This window comes from Polypterus senegalus, chromosome 1 (assembly GCF_016835505.1).
Source record: "Polypterus senegalus isolate Bchr_013 chromosome 1, ASM1683550v1, whole genome shotgun sequence".
In the NCBI taxonomy this organism is placed as follows: Eukaryota; Metazoa; Chordata; class Cladistia; order Polypteriformes; family Polypteridae; genus Polypterus; species Polypterus senegalus.
Genome location: NC_053154.1, coordinates 115,071,933 through 115,082,567, shown reverse-complemented (window position 1 = coordinate 115,082,567; position 10,635 = coordinate 115,071,933). Strand labels below are relative to the sequence as shown.

Below are 10,635 nucleotides of genomic sequence, written 5' to 3'. Positions count from 1 at the left end.
GCCTGCTCATAAATTCTTGCTGTATTCTTTGAACTAGCCCAAGTGTTACAGGGCAGCCTCTTTTTGAATGCCATCACACATTGTTTTTGTTCTCTTTATCAGTAAATGGGGACAGCCGGGTTGGGACCCCAAAATTCCTTGTTGCATCAGCCTCTTATTACGTCGGATGACTACAGACCCTAAAACCTAGTGGCTTCTCAAAGAACAAACGTCAACAGTACTAGCTTTGCTTCTGAACAGTTAATTTGGATCACAAATGTTTAAAATTTCAGTATGACTTAGGGAGTGAAAACCTCCCACTACAACCGAAAGCAGTAACTCGGGTATGATGCAAAAAATATTAGCTGTAAAAACAAGAAAAGTTTACATGTAAACATGTAAACCTCTTTCTTGGGCTGCAATCCCACCAAAGCAGCAGGAGGACATCCTTTGGTGAGAGTAACCTGAACACGTCCATTAGCTCAAGAATAAAACCAAAAGCTTTTAGTATAACACACTGAAACATTTTAATGAGAAAAAAAAATTCTAAACATCACAACAACCTGAATGCCAGCAAATGGGGCTTACTGGGCCATCTTAATAGCATGACAGACCCCCAGGCCAAGTAGTGCAACTTGAAGGCTGATGAATTGTACCATTTAAAAGTGATGCACATTATGTTAGATTTACTGATCAGTTTTAAAACTAAAGACTAAAATTCATATTTACAGTATATATGCACATATGTACAGATGAAATATTTTTATTTATGCTAGAAAAAAACTATATTAAAAAAACCTGTCCGAAGCCCTAAGTAAGGCGCCACCCCCAGGTTTGAAGAGGACGGGGTGACCACTGAGGACCACCAGAGAACTCCAAGAGGCGCAGCCAGCAGTTACCTTTGAATAAACAAAATAAACAGGTTAGGGACAAACAAGGACCACAGTGGACTTGCCGAAATACTCCTGCAGATCTTGACAAACGTTTCAGAAAATCACGTGGGCTTTTTAACACCAAACCTTTCCTTGAGGTGCATCGGCCATTCCAGGGATTTGTTAAATTCCATGAAGAGTTCCGTGCGGTGAACTGCGTGTCCTACTGCAGGGGACTTAAAGGAGAGTTACGGAAATGGCTAAGCGACACACTTTGACAGGAGATCGAGAACATTACCGTGCAAGCCGTCAAGTAAATTGAAGAAACCTTGCAAGCTGAAGATTGGGAACACGGTCAAGGAGCCCAAAGAGCTGCCTGCATCTTGATAAACAGCACTTGGACAGGGGGGCTTCCTTATCATGAGACAGAAGGAAATCGGCAGACGTGTTTGCTCAGAAATTTAATAATAATAATAATAATAATAAAGTCCTGCCAGAACGGTCTTATAGGGCGTGTTGCAGCCCCGCTTGCCAGACGTCCCGAATTCAGCAGATAAATCCCGAGTCCCGCATTGCCTCTGAACAAAAATCGGAGATAGACAAAAACTGTAATTCAAGTTTTATATTGAATATCTAGTTAAAAAGGCGCACTAATTTTGGTTGGCAGCCTGGCGTACCACCTTTTATGAACAAAATGTGCAACTGCCAGCTGAATCGGAGTGTTTGAATCGTGTGTGTGCTCATCGGCCGTTCCTCGTGCTCATCATGGCTGCTCGAGTGTAATTCGTTTTGAAAGTGAAGTGATATTCGACTGGCGTGGCAGGTTGTATCGGCATATCTGAATTCTAGTTACATACAGGTACTGTATAGTGTGTCATATTATGTGAAACATAAAACACGATACAAGTTGTATCAAACATACCCTTGTGACTGACTACCTTAATCTACAGTATCTGTACTCATTTCCATATATGTTTAGATTATACCTGTTTAGATATCTACAATTATAATTTAAATAAAATGATCTATTTTTGTCTTCCTTAGTTCCTTTATTTTTGTGATTTTTTGAAATCTGGTAATCCTGGTTGAAGCAATTAAAGATGCCATTTTTGTGAAGAGGCAACAACGAGTTGGTAGGAACTTTGCCGGGGGTCCACATTTGAAGTGATTGCCTCACAATGATGAAGAGCTGGTTAGAAAGAAGTACACGGATGATGGCGGTGGGTCTGCCAGGGTCTACGTGGGGGTTTTCAGCGTTCAGTGTACACACAAAACTGGGGTAAGGTCAGTAACGTAGTTGAGGCAGAAACCGTCCATTACATGTACGACTGAAGTTGACAAAACGCACCGAAGTCATTAAACTGCGCAAAAATATCATAAAAAACCCCACCAAACATCGGCCGAGGGGAACTGGCTTGGCGCCCGGGTCTCCCGAGCAGGGGGAACGTTACTTTTGGAAGGAACACAGTTACATTATTCACTGCTTACAAAAAAGTAAGTGCTACATAGCAACTTAATATAAAATGTAATGCATTTTTTTCTTTTGTATGAAAAACTGCACATTTAATTGGTCAGCATTTTTATTACATCCTAAACCTATATATAAACCTTCATGAAACTGACTACAAACGTGATAGTTTTCTTGTTTTTTTTCCATTAAAACATTTACTCCTTCACGTACTGTTAAGTAAACAACATCCGCTCCTTTTACATCCTCGACCTCAGTCCCCGATATGATCACCCGGTCATACCGTTTCAACATACCTGTAGCTGAACCGACACTTCACCGAGCTGCACGCAGCACACTGAGCCCTGCAAAGGACCGGCGTATCGTTAAGTGCGACTTACATGCAGCGCTGCTGGGATAACAACAACAGGCATTTTAACTTAAGTAAAAGAAATACTGCGTGAGGTTATTCGTCACTGAGATAGATTACGGCAACAAGGAGATGGGAAAATCTGCCGACCATTTGTAATCTTTGTGGACACCTAACTGTTTGCGGGATGCGTGTGCGAAGAAAGAAAAAACAAGCATGTCAGGCTACCAGTGGACAGTGCACATGCGTAGACTACGGACTCCTTAACTGTAAACTGCTTAAAAGTCACCTAGTTGTTTTGGTGGCTTGTCCCCTTAGGTTTTCTCTTCAGCATATAGAAGGAATACTAAATTGGATTGAAGTCAGGTAACTGGTATGGCAATTCAAGAAATGTCCCATTTTTTTAACTTTATAAATCCCCCATGTTGCTTTAGCAGTATGTTTTTTGGATCATTAATTTGTTGTAGGATGAAGTGCTGTCCAGCGAGTTAGGAGGCATTTATTTGAACCTGAGATGTTTCTGCACACCTAAGAATTCATTATGCCACTGTTGTCGGCAGTTACGTCATCCATGACCATAAGTGGCTGCTTTAACCGAGTTTTATGCTTGCGTTTCAGCCTTATAATGGCTTCGTTGACTTTCGCTGGCACACAGTTCTTGTCCTTATATTGAACGACGGCAACCACAGCGTCCAAAGGGTGGAAAGCAAGCGTTTAGTATCTTATGCCTGGACTAATGAAACACACCGGAGTAATCACAAATGCCTGTGCTGCCAAATGTCACAAACATTATGTTGCTCTGAAATGGAGGGGACAATGTATTATAAAACGTGTTGTCATTTTTACACACTGTGACCAAACTGTATGCAAATACCTTTAAGTGAAAGTCTGCAATGTGCACCTTAATCACCTCTGAATCGTTTTATTTGTAATTTTAAACTGTGGAGCTGATGGGGAAATAAAGGAAAAAAGGTGTCTGCCCCAAACATAGTGGGCTCTGTGTATATATTATAGCAGGGAATGGGGGTTTGGAACAACTGCTATAAAATTGCATAATGAATGCAGGCTGAAGTTAAAACAGATTTTAAAAAGAAGGACACTAATTAACAGTGTCTAATGCCACATTGAATTGTTTAAGGCAGTGGTCCCCAACCTTTTTAACACCAAGGACCGCTTTTACAGGAGCAAATTTTTCCAGGGACTGGTTGGGGGAGGGAAGGATTTAGGGCAGGTTCGTAGGGCAGTTTTATACACAATATACATTACATTTCTATTAAGTTATAATATCGCAATAGAGAAATCATACAACTTACCATAATACAAAATTAGTGAGAGTCCCGAGCTTGTTTTTCTGCAACCAGACGATCCCATCTAGGGACGATGGAAGACAGTGACACGCAAATTGTGTTGCTTATGTTCAGTCTACTCCGTAATCTCGTTTTAGATGCGGTCACTGCAGAGAACGCTGCCTCACAAAGATCAGATGCTGGAAATGGAAGTTAACTTTTCAGTGCTTTTGTGGCAACCTCCGGATATTCTGCCTTGACTTTAATCCGAAACATATGGAAATTTGAATTTGTCTCAAACATACTTTTAAGGCCACCATCATTTGCAACCTCAAGCAGCTGATTCTCTTCAAGCACAGACAAAGTTGATTCACCTGGCTTATTCACAAAGGAGTCACAGATCCATTCCTACCCATTTGGGGGTCTTTTGTGGTTGGGGAAATGCTCAAACTCTATCTCCTCCTGTCTACAAGTCATGCTGATGAGAATTTTTCTCAGCATTTCCCTGCAATAATACACTTCCAGGGAGCGAATGATGCCCAAACCCAATGGCTGAAGCACTGTTATGTAATTGGGTGGGAAGAATTCAACGTGAACATTATCCAAATGTGGAAGCATGTTATGGGCAGCACAGTTATCAATCAGAAGCCAAACCATCCTTTTCTTCTTCATATGACGAGATTTCTGAACTCTTTTGGGATCCCCCCAATCCACCAGGAACGTCACTCTGATGTCTGTGCCGAATCGCGACTGTCTGAGTAAGATTATTTGTCCTTTGCCGGGGCAGGGCAACAGCATGCTTACAGTGAAGTGCCACAGAAGCAAATCCTAAAAGATTGTGCTTGCACTATATGTCCCTGTCTTACACTTCAAAACATAAGGCTGAGCCTCAGTACTTTAGGAAATCCAGCTTGAAACAGGAACAGCACGGTTATTTATTGTAGCGGGATCTGCCACTCTCCTATAAACCGAAACAGCAGTGAGATGGGATTGTGACCAAGTAATCCTGCAATGGATAAACAGACTTCCACAGATGTGGAGACTGCACTTCAGCACGCTCTTCGGTGTGTTGTCCAGTTGTGGGAGGTCCCAAGAGAGTTTAGAAACCTCACATTTTCTTGAATGAGTGCCGCAGTAATAGGAATGTTTCTTGAACGAGCATCACTGAACCACATAAAACCTGATTTTTCGGTGTCTTCAAATGCAGCAGTTCACATACATTTCCAACCTGAGATTTTTCTTTTTTTTTGCTCGGTCTTTCAAGAAAGGCGAGTGTCGATGGCGAAATTCTGAATTCATTCAACGTCTTCTTTCTTTTTGCCGCAATCGTGAGCTGCAAAAATGTAGTGTTTTTTTTTTTCCTAATATGACCTGTTTCTGCCGTTTTTATGTGGGTGACAAGGAGTTAAATTCCATTGGAAGTTTTTCAAATGTTGATGAGCAATAAGCAAAAGGTATCACTGAAAACTACAGAAAACAAACAGCAAAAAAAAAAAAAGTATGAAGAAATTATTTTTTTTTAATGTTTTTGTTTGGGGATCGTTGTGCACAAATGCGCTGCGACCACAGAAGTGCTCTGTGGAAGTTCAATCAAGCATTTCAAGGTCACTTCGCTGCAATGAAAGCATCTGCTGAATGTACTTCATAGTAATGAGATTGCTATAGACTCGTGTTATATGGAGAAACTACCGGGACGATAAAAATACTTCGCTGTAATGAAAATTTAATTGTAAAGATATTCGTTGTAATGTAATTTTAGCTGTAGTATGTGCTCGTATCTCTCTTTTCTCTGTGCCGCTGCAAAGCCTCGCCCGCCTAGCGTTCTGAAAAGTGTCCTCAGTGAAGGGAGCAGCCATTTTGCTGTAACCCTTCACTGAGTGAGTCTCCGTTGCCAGCAGTTCTCTCGCGGTCCAGCTGTCAGATGGCCACGGCCCGCGGGTTTGGGACCCCCGATTTAAGGTTTAGTGTCTGATAAAATATTCATTTGTACATTTTCAAAGCCTCCCAAATGTTATGTTTACTGCTGTGATTTCTAGAACAGTAAACATGGAACATTCACATTGTTTATGATGTAAGGGAGGGGTAAAAAAAGCTTCCATGTTTGTAGTTTGGGGAGGGTGGGTTGTGTAATGTAGTGTTGTTCTGGAACCCACCAAAAGTAGTTTACAATAAAAGGGGCACAACCAAGAAGGGGGGAAGAAAAAATCAACACTTTAACAAATTATAAACTAAAGCAACTAGGGAACTATACTAATTTGTTTAAATGATAGTCATTTATTGGTAACTTAATGTGCAAGTTTGGTTGTTAAAATGTATATTTCTTTATTATATAGTACACCTCGATTTACAAAACAATGCAATAAAAAGTAGCAATAATCTATGTACATAAATGACAAAAAAAATAAAAAATAAAAAACATTAAATAAGTCATGATCATAACAAGTAAAAACAGGACTCGCAATGTGAAGCATAATCTTTGAAGCCCCCAAGATTTTCCAGAAGACTTTATCTTACAGCTGGCATATCCTGCAGGTCTCTTGCAGCAATTACTTTTGGATTTATTCCAACATTCTTTGTTGTGTTGTGCGTCTTGTAGATACCAATAAGTCTGTCAGCAATCTCAAACATGTTGTTGCGCAATGATATAATGATGAATTGAGCATTTTTAGTTTGCTCCTATAAAAACAAAAGTAAACAATGAGTTCATTTCTGCAGTATGTTTATAAATTTGAATATTAAAAATCACTGGATTATTGTTAGAAAAACTAGGCAAGTAATAAATTTTCAGTGCCTGATAAATAACCTGTGCAGAAAAAAATGTTAATGATATACCATCATAATTGATAACCAATCTGAAAATGTCTACATAATGTATGCAAAAGAAAACAGAATAGCTGCAAAATGTTTTGCTTAAACAGGGACTTATAGTTAATTTTGTGTTGATGTACTGTACATATAGTTGGATATACAATACCCTTAAAAACGTTGAGATCTGTTGTAAAAACACAAAAGTATTGGTTTCCATTACATCTTTTTTGCTGGTTAACAGAGGTAGATTTCTCAGCGAATAATCCAATTATGTGGTCATGTAAACCCTTAATCAGGTTAAGGATTTTGTACTTTGTGCATGTCCATTGCACTCTGTCATCCTGCGCATGAATTTGCTTTTCACAGACTTTCAGCAGCCACAGGTACACGTGTCCACAAAATACATTTCCAGAGGCAAATGTTTGGCGGATCGCATTATTCCTTCTCCTTGCTGAAATAATCTGTCTCAATATTTCAGAAATCGCTAAATTGATTTTGATGAGCTGAACATACAGAGCTAACTGTAACACAGTCTCAAGAGCAGGTGGGTAACAACTTAAAAGAAATATTCATTTAGCCGTCTGATTACTTTTAGAAGTAATGAGTAACCTCACACAACTTACTGAAATAAAAAAAAAATTGCATTATTTTTAGGCACGCATACCAGGTTTACGGCTCAATTGGACAGCCAAGCAAAAGAGTGTCCTATGAGCAATCTAGTAACAGAAACCATTAAATAAAACATCACTTTGACTACACACGTTCATAAAACCCAAGTATCACAGTTGTCATGCTTGTTTTCTGACTCATGGTGTGCATGTAAAATGCACTGCATGAGCTTTCCTTTGGTAAATTTGCACAAATAGGTCTTGTGATGGACTTGAAGACCCATCTAGGGCTGGTTCCTTCTTTGATATCAACTACTATATAAATGAGTGTGCTTGAGTAAGAAGCGGATGTCAAACACTACCAGAGACACACAGCCAATTGTTATATGTTGCATATTTATATTTTCTTCGTCTGCGACTGGCTACATTAATTTGTCTGGCTCACAATGCTAGGGTAAGAAAGACACGTTTCAGGTTGGCTTCATGCCTCAATAGATACTAAGATTATTTATACTTTGAGTGGAAAGCATACTTTTAAAAAGTTACTTTATCTGGCCTTATTATATCAAATATAGAAATGCTTCGCTCAGACTTTCTCACATTCTTGCAAAAGTGGCTCATCTCCAGCCTCAAGCAACAAGAGATTCCAAGAGAAGACATAATAACCTGCTTAAACATTTCGGCATGTACCACCACAATATTAACTCCAAGAATAAAAACATACAAAACTCTTAACACTGAATGCTGAGATTAATACCCATTATCAGCTTTAAAGTCTATTCATGAGCACATTTGTAGGCTAGGTGACTCAGAGTGACAGACATTCTTTACAAGGGAAACTATTCCGCAATTTATTTTAAACTAATAAACTTGCAGATGTGGTTGATCTCAGACTTCAGTCAACCATAATTCAATGTTAGTTGACATCAAGGTTATTATAATTAATGAAAACTAAAATCAAAGCTGTAGCTATTAATAACATTTTTTTTGTAAATTGAAATAAAGTAATTAAAACCAAAATGAAAAACTAAAGCTATTAAAGTAGCTGAAAAGACCAAGTTAAATAAAATAATTTACTCAAAAAATTTTTGTTTTTGTAACAACTGGAGTTATGCAAGGGCTATCTTGGGTTGCAAAATTAATCAAAATATATTAATAAGAATTTCATATTTAGTTTTTGAATAAAATATTCCTGCCGTTGTATCTTTAACCCTTGTAACTCTAAAACAGAAAGTCATCCAGCACAAACTTCCCACATATATTCACCCAGTAAATAGCAGCTGGTCACGGAGGGCGGTTATTGACACAGCATTTGCAGTTACAGAGCAAGCTGAATATGGACTCGTAAAGTGTTTAAAGAAAGCGATTTACTGTGTGATAACAGTGACCGTTCTTCAGGAGCTGATAGTGACAGCATGACAGACTCTGGTTCAAGGTGATGGTTTTGCTTTCAATATGCTTAGTAACTTTCAAAGTTGCTGTTCACTTTATCTCTGGGCCTCAAGAGTAAAGTATTAGATAAAAATAATCCCTTACAGAATTTCAGTCTGTTAAAATATGACGGCATGTGAGCTGTAATTCTGACTGAGCCCAAAGTACAGTATGTACACAGCAATTATACAGCAGCAGACACTAAGCTAGAATCTTGTCTGATGTCTATTATGATGAGTTGCTGTATTTCTTGGCGATTCTTCTATATCAAGATGCAATTCAAAAACATGTTGGAATGTGAGGTTCCACAAAATCTTTACAGTATGGATACAAAAACCACAACATTTCAGTTTATATTCTCAGGTGTCTGCATTTCGTTGACAATTCATCTGCCACTTTGCACAGGAGAAATCCTTTTTGAAAATAAAATGGCACTGATCGAGAGACTGACTAGGTCAACATTCGAGATCAGCATAATAATGTTGCTGACCAATCACTTTTGCTTTAAAAAGGTCATTTAACAACAAACCTTGTAAAATTCCTGAGTTGCCAATATCTCTATTGAATTACAGGTAGGTAAGGGAAGAGAGTCTGCCAACTACTGAAAAACTAAACCTACTAACATGCTTTTGTGTTTATTAGTTTATCATGTTTTAGTTTTACATTTACAGCTCAAAATACCTGATACTGTGAAAATAATCCAGTGTCAGAATTAAGTAGCTCTGCCTCACACTCTCTGAAAACAGACTGTTGAAATATATTCTGTTTGTCCTTACCATCAGCCATGTCATACATATTGCATATTTGTTTATGGAATATACAGATCCCTGCCTTGCATTCAAAGCTGCTAAGGTAAACACCAGGATTCCCAAAAACCTGCTCTGGATAAGCAAGTTTAAAATATATAAATAAATAGCTACCTATATTGAGGGAAACAAAGAAAAACAAGCATGTAGTGTCATGACTAGGGCTGAGTGAAACTTGTATAGCCTATACATAAGAACAGTAAGCCCTTAATAAGCAGAGTAAGAGCAGGTAATAGGAGTATGGTGAGCCAGAAAGAAACAGCATCTGAGAATTAGGAGCTGAGAATTAGGAGCAAAATAGATACACACACACACACACAGTATATCTATATATCTATATCTATATCTCTATATCTCAGTGCATCCAGAAAGTATTCATAGCACATCACTTTTTCCACACTTTATGTTATAGCCTTATTCCAAAATGGATTAAATTCATTTTTTCCTCAGAATTCTACACATAACATCCCATAATGACAACGTGATAAGAGTTTACTTGAGGTTTTTTCCAAATTTATTAAAAATAAAAAAATTGAGAAAGCACATGTACATAAGTATTCACAGCCTTTGCCCTGATCATCCTTGAGATGTTTCTGCAGCTTAATTGGAGTCCACCTGTGGTAAATTCAGTTGATTGGACATGATTTGGAAAGGCACACACCTGTCTATGTAAGGTTCCACAGTTGACAGTTTATGTCAGAGCACAAACCAAGCATGAAGTCAAAGGAATTGTCTGTCGGCACAAATCTGGGGAAGGTTACAGAAAAAGTTCTGCTGCTTTGAAGGTCCCAATGAGCACAGTGGCCTCCATCATACATAAGTGGAAGAAGTTCAAAACCCCCAGGACTCTTCCTAGAGCTGGCCGGCCATCTAAACTGAGCGATTGGGGGAGAAGGGCCTTAGTCAGAGAGGTGACCAAGAACCCGATGGTCACTCTGTCAGAGCTCCAGAGGTCCTCTGGTGGATTGCTGCAGCGATAGTTGTCCTTCTGGAAGGTTCTCCTCTCTCCACAATCAGGCCTGTATGGT

At 38.9% G+C, this 10,635-nt stretch overlaps 1 protein-coding gene across 1 annotated transcript in view; it reads right to left on the bottom strand.

Moving 5' to 3' along the window:
* Nucleotides 1-6,329: 6,329 nt before the first annotated feature.
* smc4 (structural maintenance of chromosomes 4) overlaps nucleotides 6,330-10,635 on the bottom strand; it is a 52,464-nt gene continuing 48,158 nt past the window's right edge. The window contains 1 exon segment of the mRNA XM_039756551.1: nucleotides 6,330-6,630. Coding sequence (XP_039612485.1) covers nucleotides 6,460-6,630 — 171 coding nt within the window. The 3' untranslated portion in view covers nucleotides 6,330-6,459.